At 44.9% G+C, this 19,010-nt stretch overlaps 1 protein-coding gene across 1 annotated transcript in view; it reads right to left on the reverse strand.

Annotated features, from left to right (window-relative positions):
• LOC126475251 (low-density lipoprotein receptor-related protein 6) overlaps positions 1-19,010 on the reverse strand; it is a 327,744-nt gene that overhangs the window by 61,874 nt on the left and 246,860 nt on the right. Inside the window, exon 2 of the mRNA XM_050102953.1 lies at positions 17,234-17,319. Within this exon, the coding sequence (XP_049958910.1) occupies positions 17,234-17,319 (86 nt within the window). The remainder of the gene's footprint in view (positions 1-17,233; positions 17,320-19,010) is intronic.

Below are 19,010 nucleotides of genomic sequence, written 5' to 3' on the forward strand. Positions count from 1 at the left end.
ACTTTCTTTTCCTTTGCTTCCACTAAAAATCATTATTCTCACCTCTAATCTATCGTCTTCCAGAAGAAAACTACTGCCATCTCCCATTTTTAATAGATCTTCAAGAAGATTAATTTCATAAGAGTTCTTAGGTTCTTGTTGGTTTCCCCGCTCTTGACTCCATCGACTACGCATGGTTCTCTTCATAGATTCTGAATTAGGCATCACTGTAACAAAGTCACAAACTTTATTATGTAGATTTCCCATTTCATTCTCGTATATCTCCGATAACTGTGTAGTTTCTTCTCGAGACCCTCTCTTCGCTCTTTCCACTTGCTTTCTCACTTTCAGAGCTGCATCGTCAGGTGGTCCACAGAGATGTTCTAATAAGCTCAACACTTCTCCGTTCCTCGAAAGCAGCTTTCCCTTGCAATGATCCGCATTTCGGCGTAAGCACATCCATGTAACAACACCTTCTTTAGATTCCCTCTGTTTAAGATACGCGTAACCTTTCTAATGAGCAAGAGGCCTGCCCTTGTTCGTTGTAATAACTTCCATACTGATGATCACGTTAGGAACTTCGAAAGCAAACTGGGCGGGCGGGTGAGGAGGAGGAGGGGGTGGTGGAGTGGGGGGGGTGGTGGGGGTGGGCGGGGGGGAGGGAGGGAGGGAGAGAGGGGGGGGGGGGGGAGACAAGGGACCCAACCCTTCGGAGCAGGTAAAACCGTGGCAAATGTCCGGCGTGTCAACTGTCCGGACACCACCAGCAATGTAGCCTACTACGCATTCCGCAAGGTGTTAAATGACGCAGCACACCTCTCTGTCCCCAAAGTATGCTACTTTGTTACAGGTTAGAAGGCCGGTGATACTGTGGAATACGAAATGCATACGAGTGATTGGCCAACGTCGACTAGTACATAAGCGGTTTAAGATCTACTCATCAGAAGATTATCTGCAATACCGAAGGCAGATGTACAAGATAGGAGGCTTTTAAAAAAGCAAAAAGACGTATGATGTGTGGAATGCAATAAGCAAACTCAAAAATCGTAAATGAATGGACGGGATCTGTCCCCTGTGAAAACCTGGCGCTAGCGATTCCCGGAAACAATAGCCATCTATGCAGCTGTGACAACATTGCGTCGTTGCCATAGAGTTTACGAAATTACGCTATTGGCTGATGCAGGCTCACGAACCTGCTGCGTCCAGCCCACTGCAATTGTGAGGGATCAACTTACTGCGACTCAAATATTGTCTGACACGGGGGACCCACTATGGGTCGTTCGCTGGACAGTCCAAACTTCGCTTAGCGAAAGTAAGCTGAAAATAAAGGGACACCTATTTTCTCTTAGGTACCAACACTCGATAGTTGCGAGAAAATTACGAAGTTTTGTTGCTACTTCATCAGCTCTCGCACGCGGCGTTAAACCAAGTTGAGTCGGTGGGGTAGTGGCTAAGGTAAGAGCCCAGTTTTCAATTTTTGCGCTGAGTGCTCGAATCCAATCGTATGCTGTTGTTTAGTTTTCTTTACGTCAATTACATCAATATTTTATGTGACATAGAGAATTATAATGGGATTATTAACCAAAGAAATACGTATTTCAAATATTATTAAAGATAAATTTTATAACTACAAATTGTATGTAACCTTACATAACTAACAGTAACTGAAAACTAAAAACATATAAATTCTAGTATTTCAATTTTTGCTTTGATATTAAGCTTTTATACTTTAAGAGAACCACTGCATTCCCAATAGTCATATATGGCACAAAAACAGCAGTAGCATAGAAATTCGAAGCACCGCCAGCAACGTGCGAACGCGTATATGCCGCAGTCACATTTGTAGTGTGAAAATGGTTAAGAAAAAAAAACCTTGTTAATGTTGTTAAACACCATCTGGCGACACTTTCACAACAAATCAAGCACATCAAAGCATTTTCTCGAAAGTTGGGGCCTGCAAATGGTTACGGATCAAAGAGAGTGTTTTATTATTTACTAGCTACCTAACCCAGCATTGTCTGCGTATCATTTGGTCTATTTTCTATTACAAACGAAAACAAAAAATGAACTGTGTTTTTAGTGTAACATCGAAAAAAATTGATTTCCATTTATTTGTGAAAACACCTTTAAAAATGTAAACTATCGTACAAAGAAAAACGCATAATATACTGACGTATAAGTAAAGTAACCCCGAACAGTTTCTGTACGGTGGGCGCAACTGCTTCGCGTTTCCATAACGCGGCTTTGTAGACGTCTCTATGGAATAGCCTCTTCACAGCGCTATAAACGGCTATTGGTTTCGCCTACTGTCATTTGCGCTTCGCAGTTGAAAGCTCTCGAACACGCTGCCAGACGTCTGCGACTTCCTTGAGTTGACTGGACTGTTGGAGTCTCAGTAGTAAAGAGTAAATACACAGAGTGGAGAAAATGAAACTGGCCTAGAGAACAGAGTTCCAGGACACAACAAAACACAGCAGAGGAAAGGAAATGCAGTCCTAACCTGACTATAGCAGATGTTGAAAGTAACCATTTTCCAATAGACTGGAGCGACTGCCCATACAGCCGGCCGACCCTTGGAGTACATTTACACAATCTTCACGCCTGACTGAGTTGTTAGCAGAGGTCAGTCTGGTCGCGGCCCTAGGAGGCCACCCAGGTCACCCTATCTATCAGTGTGTGATTATTATCTGTGGGGAGCCCTCAAGTCTAAGGTGTATCTCAAAAAGAATTGCAGCAGAACATTTCGGATGAGACTGCAGCAGCCAGCTTCGATCCACCTTCAGTGACTTGCTGACCAACCAAGAGATGAATTACGGTCACTTTCAACATCTGCTATAGTCAGATTAGTGCAGTATTTCCTTCCTCTGCTATGTTTCTTCGTACCCGCGAACTCTGTTTTCCTAACTACTTCTATTTGCCTCACCCTGTATTAAAACTTCGTATACAAAGCGGCTGTTTTTCACGCACCTCAGTGTTTATGACGTCATATCCCCTGAACTATGACAGGTAGGTGGCTCTTATCGTCACAGCGTTTGTTTCCTGACAGTGAGGGATATATGTATCAGGTTTGGTTGAAATCGGTCACGTGATTCAGGAGGAGAGGTGGAGCATACATACATCCATTGTTATAATATTTATGGACATCGCTTCTACTTGTGATTTCTGTTTGCTGTGCGATGAGAATACGGCATTCCTGTAATGGGCGAATGTAATTCTTCAGCTGTCAGTAAAAGTAGGCATAGCGTTGACAGAACGGCATGCACTTCGGAGGAATGACTTTTATTGAATATGTCGATATTCTGATTTCATCGACAACCAGGTCACCGTTCGTTGCCCACCCCCGAGACAATAGTATACAGAAAATGTTTAGGTCAGATCGCAAACCTTTTTCCAAAAATTGATGATAGATTCCATTTTTTTCAACTGACCGACACCTTCCTCACCTGAAAATGATAACGTTCTCTTACCAGAGACGTGATACATTCTGTTTCATCCGTACTTACAACGTAATCAATTATACTGGTGGTTTGAAGTTCTGGCAATCTTGCTGTTTTCAATAATTCATCAAACGTACGCTTGTCTTTGGTGCAGTTTTATTTCGCGACACGATGCCACTGAATTCTGTGTTTCCTCTTGAAAGAATCGCGCCACGTATTGAGACTTTGACTTAAAACTTTCTTCACAGTAATGAGGTTGCCTGCAGCCATTGGCCACGGCCACAATGCTCGCATAGGCTTGATAACCACACATCCATTGTTTCTAGCCTCTGTAAAAAGATCATTTTATATTCATCTCGAGTCGATCCACCGCTTGTCACTCGGGTCCTCCACCTCGAGAGCTATTTTGTACTTGTGAACGTGCGTATTCGTACACTCCCTAGTACGAATTAGCAGTTTCCGAAAAACTGTTACCAACAGGTTTTGTTTGTCTCCAAGAAGCTAGTGGCAAATTTAATTCTCGAGTCCAACAAGACATAAACCAGTTAACGGAAAAGCATCATCATGTGTGCAACAGCCACAAAATCTGAAAAGCTCACGAATATACCTATCATTAGTTTTTTTGACAAAGTTTTGTGCCCTTACGTAAAAGTGAAGGCGTTTCTGTACATTGTTGACTCGTGATATGTGCAAAGCTATCCCTCTTTATACGATGGCGTGGTTGTCGATGAAATCGGAATATCGACGTGTTCATTTAAGAAGTTATTGCTCCAGGGCATATGCAGTTCTACCACCCTTACGACGTATACCTCAAGCGACAGATGATGAATTACATTGTCCATTACAGAAGTGCCCTATTCTCATTGCACAGCAAACGGAAATCGTATGTAGAAGAGATGCGATTAATAAAATATAAGTCTGAATCCGTAGTCAATGCGCTTTCCAGCTTTCGGGAAAATGCTCTGATATACTTAGATTTCCTGGAAATTGACAGTTATGGAAAAGACTGTGGCTCTTCTATTTTCAAAGACACTAAGCTTTGGAAATCAATTGAAAGTGGTTCACATAATCTACCGGAAGAGATGTGCCTAACACGAACAGAAAGCCCGAAAGTACCTTATTTCTAGGCGCTACAGTCTGGAAACGCACGACCGCTACGTCGCAGGTTCGAATCCTGCCTCGGGCATGGATGTGTGTGATGTCCTTAGGTTAGTTAGGTTTAAGTAGTTCTAAGTTCTAGGGAACTGATGACCTTAGAAGTTAAGTCCCATAGTGCTCAGAGCCATTTTTTACCTTATTTCTTTGTTGCTGACGCTGAATTTGGCTTACATAAACATTTTTTGAGACCTACGCTGGTACTCACTTGACTGTTGAAGAAGAGGATATTTAACTACAGACTGTGTAGAGCAAGAAGGTATACTCAGTAACAAAAGGCGAATTTTTCATCATCCCTTGAATGTACAACCTGATTTTGCTACTGATATTGTCAAGGCCTGTATTTTGCTTCACAATTATGTTAGACATGGGTACGTACCTGAGGATGCTACGTAAGTTACAGGCCTTGAAAACATCCGAATAGCGTGCTGTTCAAGAGGACGTTTGAAAGCCAACGTGAGAAACATTCTGTGCAAGTACTTCGTGTTAAGTGTTGGAAGCATTCCCTGGCAGATGTCAAAGATCTGAGCACCATATAGGCCTACGTGAAACCAGGAAACATAAGCATAACCACATACATTGTGGACAGATTGGACACCGTATGGCATAAAAAATAATTCCAATCTCACTGATTAGTACAATTCGACATATAACAGGTACTATGTACATTGGAACTATAAAAATGTAAAATAAATGCAATGATATTGAAAAATAATTTAAAGATTATTAATTATTAGTTGAAATGCTATTTAACTGACATTAATAATCTTACATCTATTTAATATAATAGAAATGATTTGTTAATTACTTTTATTGCTTTTGCTTCGGCGACATTTCGAAATTGAGAATTTCTTTATCAAGCCTCGTTTTAAACGATGATGATAATGTAATTTACTCATTACTACTATGACCGTCCCCTTATCTGTTGTTGTTATTGTAAGACCTTTGTTGATTTGTAATTATGCTTTAGTGTCTTGTTTTCCCTTTTGTGTAATGTACAGTGTTTATTTGTTTTTAAAATTTTGATTCTTTTCATTTGTTAATAAGTTTAAAATTGTAAATAATAAATAAATAAATGTAAGACTGTTAAGGGCAATTCATTAGCAAAATAAATAGATAAAATTATTTGTACTTACCAAAGTCATTCTTTTCGCTGTCTTCCAGCTTATCAAAATCATTCCTACGTTTAAGACAAACTTCATGCCACGCACTCCTTCTGGCGTTCCTATGTTTAAAAATGTCCGAGGTTTCGTCCCAGAGCACAGGCCTTTCTTGTACAAAATGAATTAATAACTCATTGTCAATTACAACCACTTCGGCCATGATTAAATCACACCACTACGCCACTCTCAACGCGTACACGACAGCAATCGGCGGCAGACTGGACGGTGTGTAAACGCGCACGCGTGACCGCTACGGTCGCAGGTTCGAATCCTGCCTCGGGCTTGGATGTGTGTGAGGTTAGTTAGGTTTAAGTAGTTCTAAGTTCTAGGGGACTGATGACTTGAGAAGTTAAGTCCCTTAGTGCTCAGAGCCATTGTGAACCATTTTTGTAACCGCGCATTTAGTCACGCAGGCCACCATTTCGGCGGAGACGGTAAAAAAATTCGTCGATTGTAGTGGGCGGCTGCATTGCTGCCGTCGGCGTTAAATAATCCGATAGTCCAGTATTCCACACAATGTGTACGTCGCAATACTATCCTACGCGCCACTACCGGTACAGCGGCGACGCTAAAAATTCCGATCGGACAAAAACGCCAACTGTGGTCCCGTAACTGTTCAACAGCTGACCGCCCTGATGAACCAAGGGGCCACCAACAGTATCTCCTCAACGATCGTTCAGTGTCTGGTTCATGCACCTATGCTGACTGCTGTTCATCGGGGATCAAAGATGGAATTTGCAAGCCAATAACGCAGCTGGACATCCACTGAGCGGCGACAGGTCACCTTTTCAAATGAATCACTTTTTATGCTCCATCGGACAGACGGCTGTTGGCATGCACGGCCCTGTAACAATCTCGGGAAGGGATCAGGTCGGAGGAGGGGCCATTATGGTCTGGGGAATGTTTTCGTGACATTCTCTGGGCCATCTTGTCATTCTGGAAGGCATAATCGATCAACACAAATTTTGCATCTATGTTCACCCCTACATGCAGCTTGTTCTTTCTCCGCACAATGGCATTTCCCAGCAGGACAACGCAACGTGCTACACAGCTCGCAGTGTACATTCGTGGCTTGAAGAGCATCAGCAGTTAACCGCACTCGCCTCACCATCAAACACCTCGGATTTAAATCTGGTCGAGAAACGTAATACAACTAGCCACGGCACTGGTGTCGGTATGGTCCCATATCAGAGTCGGAACCTTCCAGAACCTCGCTGACGCCGCCTACACATCTGCCAGCGGCCTGCGCTGCGAAAGGTTGCTATTGAAGCTTCTGACAAGTGGTCACATTAATGTGACTGGACAGTGCTGCTAAACGTGCACTTCATAACCCTGACATGGTACAATACCGACACCCTGCCACAGAGAGCAATGCGATCCACTCCGACGAACGCCTTACTAATAGAGGCTGCCGAACCTCTGCTGTGCGTTCGACGTCAGTTCTTTACGAGAACATTTATTTGCCAAAAGATTCAGCAGCTCAGTAGTAGACTAATCACCACCCTATGAGATATGGCCGGCCGAAGTGGCCGTGCGGTTAAAGGCGCTTCAGTCTGGAACCGCAAGACCGCTACGGTCGCAGGTTCGAATCCTGCCTCGGGCATGCATGTTTGTGATGTCCTTAGGTTAGGTTTAACTAGTTCTAAGTTCTAGGGGACTAATGACCTCAGCAGTTGAGTCCCATAGTGCTCAGAGCCATTTGAACCATTTATGAGATATGGGAGACAATCTTCCGCTCATAAGCGGAAGTACGAAGCATCTGCCCTCTACTAGTGATAGCATTAGTCAGTGCGTAACATCGACCGTTGGATTCAAACGGATAGCTACATACACTCCTGGAAATTGAAATAAGAACACCGTGAATTCATTGTCCCAGGAAGGGGAAACTTTATTGACACATTCCTGGGGTCAGATACATCACATGATCACACTGACAGAACCACAGGCACATAGACACAGGCAACAGAGCATGCACAATGTCGGCACTAGTACAGTGTATATCCACCTTTCGCAGCAATGCAGGCTGCTATTCTCCCATGGAGACGATCGTAGAGATGCTGGATGTAGTCCTGTGGAACGGCTTGCCATGCCATTTCCACCTGGCGCCTCAGTTGGACCAGCGTTCGTGCTGGACGTGCAGACCGCGTGAGACGACGCTTCATCCAGTCCCAAACATGCTCAATGGGGGACAGATCCGGAGATCTTGCTGGCCAGGGTAGTTGACTTACACCTTCTAGAGCACGTTGGGTGGCACGGGATACATGCGGACGTGCATTGTCCTGTTGGAACAGCAAGTTCCCTTGCCGGTCTAGGAATGGTAGAACGATGGGTTCGATGACGGTTTCGATGTACCGTGCACTATTCAGTGTCCCCTCGACGATCACCAGTGGTGTACGGCCAGTGTAGGAGATCGCTCCCCACACCATGATGCCGGGTGTTGGCCCTGTGTGCCTCGGTCATATGCAGTCCTGATTGTGGCGCTCACCTGCACGGCGCCAAACACGCATACGACCATCATTGGCACCAAGGCAGAAGCGACTCTCATCGCTGAAGACGACACATCTCCATTCGTCCCTCCATTCACGCCTGTCGCGACACCACTGGAGGCGGGCTGCACGATGTTGGGGCGTGAGCGGAAGACGGCCTAACGGTGTGCGGGACCGTAGCCCAGCTTCATGGAGACGGTTGCGAATGGTCCTCGCCGATATCCCAGGAGCAACAGTGTCCCTAATTTGCTGGGAAGTGGCGGTGCGGTCCCCTACGGCACTGCGTAGGATCCTACGGTCTTGGCGTGCATCCGTGCGTCGCTGCGGTCCGGTCCCAGGTCGACGGGCACGTGCACCTTCCGCCGACCACTGGCAACAACATCGATGTACTGTGGAGACCTCACGGCCGACGTGTTGAGCAATTCGGCGGTACGTCCACCCGGCCTCCCGCATGCCCACTATTCGCCCTCGCTCAAAGTCCGTCAACTGCACATACGGTTCACGTCCACGTTGTCGCGGCATGCTACCAGTGTTAAAGACTGCGATGGAGCTCCGTATGCCACGGCAAACTGGCTGACACTGACGGAGGCGGTGCACAAATGCTGCGCAGCTAGCGCCATTCGACGGCCAACACCGCGGTTCCTGGTGTGTCCGCTGTGCCATGCGTGTGATCATTGCTTGTACAGCCCTCTCGCAGTGTCCGGAGCAAGTATGGTGGGTCTGACACACCGGTGTCAATATGTTCTTTTTTCCATTTCCAGGAGTGTAGTATCACTTGGAATTACAACTGGAAAACCTAGACATTCATTATTACAGTATGCGAAAAATTGATTTGGAAGAGCTTCAATGCTTATCTTCATCCTTAATGGTCACACTTTGTTTATGTATACACTGATGCTTCAACATCAAAAAACTTCTGTAGTAGGTTGTGCATTTCTTGTCACCGGGCTGATATATTTCAAGCAATTTCTTTTGCCCTCATATTCAATTTTTACCGCAAACGCTATAGCGATTTGAGAGAGACACTAATTTGGTCGTCGAACAGGGCTCCAGAACCTTCTGATGGAGTCAGACTAAAAAAGTGTACTGCAATCAACCGAAAGCCAAAAGTGGAACAATGTAAATACATAAAACTGCAACTAGTCACTTTTTTTTGAAATAGTTATTATTCCATGAACCGGTTTTCGAACCTTTTTAGGCTCATCTTCAGATGGTTTTCCGAAAGTTACACATCTATTTCAAGCATAATGCTGGGTGCTGGCATGAGAAGTGTGGGCGGCTCTTTTTGTTAGGATCCAGCACGTGGTGGATGCTGGCAAAGTTTCGCTAACACAGTGTGTATGTATACATATTGTGTAAAAGTGTGTGATATGGTGCCAAGTGGCCATCACAATGGAAGCAGGCAGATGGATACTAACAAAAAAAGCCGCCCGTACTGTCGCAAGCCAGCACCTAACATTATACTTGAAACAGATATGTAACTTAGGGAAAACCGTCTGAAGATGAGCCTGAAAAGGTTTGAAAACCAGTTCAACCGGCCGGAGTGGCCGTGCGGTTCTAGGCGCTACAGTCTGGAACCGCAAAACCGCTACGGTCGCAGGTTCGAGTCCTGCCTCGGGCATGGATGTGTGTGATGTCCTTAGGTTAGTTAGGTTTAATTAGTTCTAATTTCTAGGCGACTGATGACCTCAGAAGTTAAGTCGCATAGTGCTCAGAGCCAAAACCGGTTCATGGAATAGTAAATAACTATTTCAAAAAAGTAACTGGTTGCAGTTTTATATATTTACACTGAATAAACAGTCACAGGTTCTGGGACATCCATAACAGATAATATTAATCTTAGAAATGGAACAGTAAAACGAATACCAAATACTGGAAACTGTATGAGAATCATATGTTGGTCCATATGAACATAAATGGTGAGGTATGAGAATTTCCTTTCTATGCGCGTCAGCTCATGTAGGATTGGTTTACAATGGCAAAGTTGTCCTGTTAGAGAAAGGGGCCAGTGTTTTTGGCCTTGTAATGAATGTCAGCCTGCCACCCCGCTATTTCAAGTTGTGGATGTGGAAACGCCTTTTCCCCACAGCTTTGCCTGCGTACGTGTTTGTCACATATATTTAACACACTTCCTCCTTTCCCTCTCTGTGGCCACCTCCTCCTCCTCCTCCTCCTGTCTATCTCCTCCCCTTGTTCTCTTCATCTCTTCACCTCCTCATTCCCCTGTCCTTGTCCATTTCCTCCACACCTTCTCTCTGACCGTATGTTTCTCCCCTCTCCTCTGACAATATCCTCATGCCCCTCTCTCTCTTTACATCTCTGCCACCCTCTCTTCCTTTTGCACGTGCTTAATGCATCCCCACCTGTTCTCATCTCTCTGTCCATTTCCTCCTCCCCCTTAATTTGTCCCCAGCCACGATCATCAGCATGTGTAGCCCCTGAAATATAGTTCAATAAAGCACGCTGGTACTACTCCCACAACATGTCTGTCATGCATGGTCTGGGAAATTGTTGCTTGTACCTGACATGTAGGTTGCCCTCCAAAGCAGGTTGATTTGGCATGTCGATACCGTTGCCACCCAGCACACCTGTCATGCAGGGCATACTATAAGCCAGGAGGGGAAAGCACGTTTTCGCCCGTATCTCCGCTCCTACTGGAGTCCTGATAGTCACGAGGCCTGCTGTTTCCGTGCCGAATTTGGCTGAAATCGATAGACGGGATTGAGAGGAGATCCTGGGCACACACACGTACACACTGCTTTCCATATATCAGACAATGCATGGCTGCACAGAGCTGCGCATTTGGAAGATCTCTGTAATGAGAGAATATTCAGCAAAAGGACTAGCCTGCCCATTTCTGCGACTTAAATTCCATCAGGCACGTGTGGGACGCATTGAGGAGACGGATTACAGCACATCCACATGCACCAGCGAGCATACAGTAGTTGTCATGTCAATCCCAATGGTGGAGCAATGGAATGCCCTATGATGAACTCCTTACTACCCTTTTGGCCAGCATGGGAAACACTTTGGAGAACACGCTCTGCTGTCCGCGGTGAACACACACCCTACTACGAACCATATTTCAAATTTTAATATATAGGAACCATCATGAATTACAGTGACTTAAGTGAAGTTATTGCCTTATGGTCCAAGTTTCATTGAGCTATACCACTTGTCATTGACACATCAAGCGAGAGTTACTTGCGTCCTCAAGTTTTGCACACCAGTGTATTTGTCCGGATTGTAGCTTTGTGCGGAAGTGCAATGTGGATGGATAAAAAGATAAGAGAATAGAAGTTTTTGAAATGCGGTGCTAGGGAAGAATGTTGAAGATTAAATGAGTAGATCGGATTACTAAGTAGGAGCTACCGAATCGAGCTGGGGAGGAAAGAAATTTTTGGCACATTTAACTAAAAGAAGAGAGCAGTTAGTAGGACACACACTGGGACATCAAGGCAAAATCAATTTGGTAATGGGGGGAACGCAGAGTACGGGGAAAGGAGAGGGAGGCTAAAATTTGTAGAGAGAGACGATCACTAGATTACAGCAAGCAGGTTCAAATAAATATCGGTTGCAGTACCTAAACAGAGATGGAAAGACTTGCACAGAATAGACTAGCGTGAAGAGATGTAACAAAAACTCGTCATCAAACTGTAGACGTCATAAATGGTATGTTATTACTGAGCATCAACATAGCTCAGTATGCAGGAAAAACTAGATTCTCTCTCTCTCTCTCTCTCTCTCTCTCTCTCTCTCTCTCTCTCTCTCTCTCTCTCTTTTAGGCACACCCCTTGTGGACTGCAAGCTCCTGCAGCCTGAATGAAATATTAATCAGCATGCGGATACTTTCCTATCTGCCTCTTCCTTTACGCCCAGTGCTGTTCCTCCTCTTCCTCCACCCCTCTCATAATACGAAAATCATCTACTACCCCCAGGCCTGGATCTAGGCGGAGCGGTCGGTGAAGGGCGGGACCAAACCGGGGTATCTGCCCCGGGCGGCAGTTTCAGGAGGCGTCAAATTCATACTATTGTTTCTTCATAAAGCGCCTAGCATCCAGTGCAAGTTGGTCTACGGATTATTCATATAATTTTGAAACCCATCCCTGTTGGTTTTTGAACATTTTCGAATACATTCTAAGTTGATTTCTGAACGAATCATTAGTTGATATTTGAATGAGTGCATAGTGTACGTGATGTCCTCTGCCAGGGGAATCCTCGTGGCATCTGGAAATAAAAGCTTTCCCGCAGACAAAAGGGGACGGGGCTATATGAGCTGGGTCGAATGAACGGATGAATGCCAGTCGCTGTTTGTTTATGTGGTTGTTTGGGTGTGCAAATGATCAAAGTAGTTGTAATAACTAGCGAAATATCCATAGATTCAGACTACCAGAGTGGAAATAAACGGCTATCAGGAATAACAGGTACAAAAGATTACATATTAATCTTATCAGTGTATCCAAGAAAATGAAATTTTGACAAAAAACTTTTACCAGATCGCTATGGCAGTTGTACAGTCTCCGGTTAGCAGCCGCGTAAGTTCTATTCTCGGAATAGCGTGAGAAACACGTTGCATGAATACGTAATAACGCCTAACCGGAGAATAAATGCGGTATAACGGAACCGGTGATGTTGCAAGATTAGTGAAGTTAACCGGAGAATAAGTTTTGACAAGGGCAGGAAGAGTTACAGAATTAGCGATGACAAGGTTGAGTGTTAGAACGAGGAAAGAGAAGAAACGGAGACATCACACTAATTATATGGAAGAATATGACGATTCCGAAATTATATTAAAAAAATTGTACTACTACTTTTCGATCTCATGTTTGAGAAACTAGAGCGCATGAATGAAATGTGAAACTATTTACTAACATAAAATGTTTTGTTTGCAGTATGCCTAATAGGAATTTGATACTGGTACTTCGTGTATTATATTCTGTCGTGTTATTTACGTAAATGAGGTTCCAAATGGTTCAAATGGCTCTGAGCACTATGGGACTTAACATCTGAGGTCATCAGTCCCCTAGACTTAGAACTGCTTAAACCTAACTAACCTACGGACATCACACACATTCATGCCCGAGGCAGGATTCGAACCTGCGACCGTAGCAGCAGTGCGGTTCCGGACTGAAGCGCCTAGAACCGCTCGGCCACAGTGGCCGGCTTTAAATGAGGTACCTATAGATAAAAACGACCATTTGTGTCAAAACAGCCTCGCTTATTTTGTGTGTGTTACAGAAAAAACATTTGTCTGAAGCTGAGGGGGAGGCCTTCTTGTCCCGGATTCTGACAGGTGATGAAATCTGGGTTCCCCATTTTGAGCCCGAAACAAAACGACAGTCGATGGAATGGCGCCATTCCCACTCCCCACTGAAGAAAAAACTCAAAGTAACTGCTTCTGCCGGTAAGGTCATGATCACAGTCGTCTGGGTCTGAGAAGGTGTGATTCCTCATTGATGCGATGCCAAGAGGCTGCACCATTAATTCAGAAGCACATGTCAACATATTAACAAAACTCAAGACGCGCTTCCGATGACGTCGACACCACAGCAACCCTGGAGATGTTTTGCTGCAACACGATAACGCTAGGCGCCACACAAGTCTTAGGACTGCTGAACACATCGCTAATCAGGGCTGGACAGTGTTACTCCATTCACCGTACAGCCCTGACCTAGTCCCCTCGGACTTCCACTTGTTTGGACCATTAAAGGATGCCATTCGTGGAAGACTTTTCGAGGACGATGAGGAGGTGATTCACACAGTGAAGCACTGGACTTCACCACCAGGACAAAGGTTTGTACCGACAGGGCATACACACCCTTGTTTCGCGCTGGAAGAAGGCGACAGAACGGGGTGGAGATTACGTGGAAAAATAGGGTGTGTAGATAAAACAACATTCTTTCCATGTGTGTAATTCTCATTATAGTCAATAAAGAATTGTTGGAGGAAAAAAATGCGGCACATAACCTTCTGGACAACCCTCGTATTTTAGAAAAAAATGGTTTTTTAAATTTTTGTCGTCCTATCTCAAACACTCGTGGGGGGGGGGGGGGGGGGGGGGGGGGGAGGGGGGGGGGGGTGCGCCTCTGTCAAGTTTTCGCCCAATTCGGAAATATCGTAGATCCGGAGTTGGTTGCCTCCTGGTGCAGACGTAACTGGCGCCAGTGCGGGCGGCATCTTTCGGCTGCCACTCCCGCAGGCAACGTCCGGCACGCCGAAGAGAAAATAGGACGGGCCGGTGGGGCGCTGAGCAGCTCAGTCGGCACCCGCCAGAGGCGCCACCGACATCGCCGCCGGCGCCCCATTGGCGCCTCCGCTTTTTGTGCCAGCCTGATCCGCCAGCGTCTTTTTATTGCACGAGTCCGGCTCTCCATGATGGCCTATCTCCAGACATTAAGTGCAGTTCATTTTTGTTCTGAAACTTCTCTAAGTCTCGTTCCTCGTATCTGCTTGCACTTTATATAGGCAGCTTCTTGTTTGTTGACGAGCAGTCTGAGGGGACACGGCACGCAACAATCCTACCCGCATGCGGCATCGCTTATATGCTTCAGCAGGGAAACTGTTTCTCCGATGTGGTCCAATGGATATCACCGTGAATGTGGTCTATTGTATTACCACTGGGTGATGGAAATAGATGACTGCAGACGACCTGTTATTGTAGGGAGGATGTATAAAAACCATCCAGCAAAACGTCTACAGCGTATTCGAAACAATCTTTGCTACATGAGGGCATGCCCACATGTTGCCAAGGTAATTGCGAGTACACTGGACACATTTTGCTGGGAAGACCTCACACATCCTCCTTACAATTCCGATCTGTTCCAATGTGACTTCCACATTTTTAGAGGCCGTCGATTTGTTTCGTACAAAGAGTTGCACGCCTGGGTGAAATCATTTTTCCGTAGGAAAGCCACAAACATTTTTCCAGGGAGGCACTGACCATCTTGTATCACAGAGGTATAAATGTATTAACAGTTACGTCAATTACTCTTGAAAAGTCAACTGCTAACAACCCCCCCCCCCCCCCCCCCCCCCCCCGCCAGACACGTGCAAGTTTGAGCACGTCAACATGTGTCGGATTGTCTGAGACCTTGATAAGCATACTGAAGTGGATGCTCTTGCTGGCTATCCACGTCTCACTCTTGATCAAGATACAACACAGTAATATGTTAATGACACATACAAGTGACAAAGACACTTAGAATCATAAAGTCGGATATGGGATGACTCCAGAGGCAGTACTAGCTATGTACGCTTGATCTTCCTTTATTGGAATTCCCACAGAACGGGCTTTGTACAGGCATATGAACAGGCGTTAGACTTCGGTCCCTGGCGGGTAGCCATGCGAACTCCAATCTCTTTCCATCATCCCAGCCTGCGGTTTAAAAGTAATTTCTTGTCAGACGTCGTGTCTACTCTGAAATCGCGCTGGCAAACATCTTGTCGCTGTTGTTCATCGGAGCTCAACAGCGCGGGTATTTGGATCCATAGCTTACTTCGTTGTCGAAAATACACAGTAGACGGAAAAAATATAACTTTACCCTAGGAACAAGCCTCGTATATACATATAGTTGGTTTGATTTGCATTGGGATGATAGGATTTTTTTGTAATGGAATGGTATGAAGCAATGACCAAGCGAGCGCTATACACTGAGGTAACGAAAAGACATAGGATAGCGATATGCATATAAACAGATGGCGGCAGTATCGCGTACACAGGGTATAAAAGGGCAGAGCACTGGCGAAATTGTCACTTGTACTCAGGTGATTCTTGTGAAAAGGTGTCCGACGTGATTATGGCTGCACGACGGGAATTAACAGACTTAACGCGGAATGGTAGTTGGGGCTAGACGCATGAGACCTTTCATTTCGGAAATCGTTAGGGAATTCAATATTCCGAGATCTATAGCGTGAAGAATGTGTCGAGAATACTAAATTCCAGCTATCATTTCTCACCACGGACAACGCAGTGAGTTATGACCTTTACTTAACGACCGACAGCAGCGGCGTTTGCGTAGAGACAAGCAACAGTGCGTGAAATAAGCACAGAAATCAATGTGGGGCGTACGACGAACTTATCCTTTAGGACAGGCGGCGAAATTTGGAATTAATGGGCTTTGTTAGCACACAACCGACCCGAATGGCTCCGCTGACAGCACAACATTGTCTGCAGCATATCTGTTGGGCTCGTGGCCATATTGGTTGCACCCTAGACGACTGGAAAACCGTGACCTGATCAGATGAGTCACGATTTCAGCTGGTAAGGGCTGATGGTAGGGTTCGACTGTGGCGCAGACCCCATGAAACGATGGACCCAAGTTGTAAGGTACTGTGCAAGCTTGTGGTGGTGTCATAATGCTGTGGGCGATGTTTTCATGGAATGGACTGGTTCCTTTAGTCCACATGAATCTTTTGAAGACCATTTTCAGGCACTGATGGACTTTATGTTCTCAAACAACGATGGAACTTTTATGAATGACAACGCACCATGTCACCGGGCCACAATCGTTCGTGACTTGTTTCAAGAACAGTGTGAACAACTCGAGCGAATGACCTGCCCACTTAGATCGCCCGACATGAATCCCATCGAACATTTGTGGGACACAATCAAGCGGCCAGTACGTGCACAAAACCCTGCACTGGCATCACTTTCGCATTTACTGACGGTTATAAGGGCAGCATGGCTCAGTATTTCTGCAGCGGATTTCCAACGACTTGTTGAGTCCATGCGATGTCGAGATGCTGCACTACGCCGGGCAAAAGAGGGCTTGACACGGCATTAGGAGGTATCCAGTGACTTTTACCACCTCAATGTAAGCCTCGTACTTACACAGAGTTAGCTTGATTTACACTATCTATACTATAGCCACATCAAAGTGGCTGAGCTACAGGGTATCTTCGATATTAACTTTTTCAATAATGCGAGCGTTTTAGAAACATTTACCAGTACGTTTTGAGAGTCTTAATGAGGATAATGTTCAGCATTTTTAGATCAATGGACAGGATTACTTACCCTGACGATTGTAGAAATCTTCGTCGGTTTGGAGACATTGGCAATCCGAATCTCTTTGGAAGTGGCGAAAATCAGGTACGGATACGCTGTAAACAAAAATTTTAAATATTAACAATATGCCAATTTTGTGCTTTCATTAGTTAAAATTTAAGCAAACAGCGCAGGCATAATTTTTAAGGGTGGTTTCATGAGCTCTGAAACGACGAATGATTAGCCCGTAATGAAATATATAAGCTACAGCTGAAAAAAAATAGTTTATTTGTGCGGTTCACACAAATTTGTACGCATCTGCATTGCAGAAACCACGGCTCCATCCCTTCATCGGGTAGTACAACACGCAGCAATCCCACCGAGCGAGGTCGTTAAGTCGTTAGCATTCTGGACCCGCTTCCAGGACGACGATGGTTCAAATCCCTGTCCGGTCTTCCAGATTTAGGTTTTCTGTGATTTCCCTAAATTGCTCCAATGCCGGGATGGTTCCTCCGAAAAGGGCACGTCCGATTTCCTTCCCCATTCTTTCGTAATTCGGGCTTGCGCTCCGTCTGTATTGACTGGATTGTCACCGGGACGATAAACACTAATTGTCCTTTCTTTTTTTGTTTTGATGGGATCCATTTACGAATGAGCTGCCAGCTTAACACCAATTGCGGTAATGCAGCTACCAAGTTGGCTACCGGAGTCCCCACCTCCACAGCTTCATTATCGTGCAGCAACTACTGTCCTTGGCTTATGCGCATAAATTATTTGTGGTACCCTTTGGCGTTTGAGAGGTGTACGTTATACACAGTTCTCTTTTTATTAGCGTAAATATTGCACGCATTTTTGCCGCCGAAAGTGAATGCTTCTTTTTTGGTGATTTACCACGAAACTCTGCGATATTCTTCTCAAGAAATCATTGCGGTTTTTCACCAGAAACACGGTTTACCTGAAAGGCAACTGCGAATTTGTCTCGGTAACCGTGGTTGGTTTTAAGACGCTGTGTGTCATTTTATTTGAAGTGCGAAATTAATGTATTTGAATGAGTTGTAACCTGGCTTTGTGACAAAACCTGCACATGGGTCGCGTTTTTCTCTTTTACAGTATGGAATTCACGTTTGTATCAGTGCCCCTACCATGATTGTAAGAGACAGTTATTAAAGACGCCATCAGCTGTTGCTTCCGACAAACAGATGTGTGGATCATAAAATGTTATACGATTACAGTTTTTCACTATGACAAGTAACAGAGGCAGCTTGAAAATGCCCAACTGTGCGAAATAATAGCTCATAGATAAAGCAAGAAATAATCATTTTATTTTTTAAAAAAATGGTTCAAATGGCTCTGAGCACTATGGGACTTAACATCTATGGTGATCAGTCCCCCAGAACTTAGAACTACTTAAACCTAACTAACCTAAGGACATCACACAACACCCAGTCATCACGAGGCAGAGAAAATCCCTGACCCCGCCGGGAATCGAACCCAGGAACCTGGGCGAGGGAAGCGAGAACGCTACCGCACGACCATTTTTTTTTTTTAAATCATATAATCTACGCAGGAAATTTATCTTCCTCAAGAAACTTTAGCTGTGTCTTTTAGAGAAAATTCTAGATATTAAGTCGCCTAATGAGAAAGCGTACAATCAAACAGACGCACGACTGTTTTATATGTTTAAAAGTAAATCACCTGCGCCGGAATCGGGAGCTAACTCGTGTTGTTGTTTGGGTATGGTACGTCACAATCGCGAATCATTGTAACAAAACTTGCAGCTGTCCTTTTCAGGGGTACGAAAATGACT

This window comes from Schistocerca serialis, chromosome 4 (genome assembly GCF_023864345.2).
Source record: "Schistocerca serialis cubense isolate TAMUIC-IGC-003099 chromosome 4, iqSchSeri2.2, whole genome shotgun sequence".
Taxonomy (NCBI): domain Eukaryota; kingdom Metazoa; phylum Arthropoda; class Insecta; order Orthoptera; family Acrididae; genus Schistocerca; species Schistocerca serialis.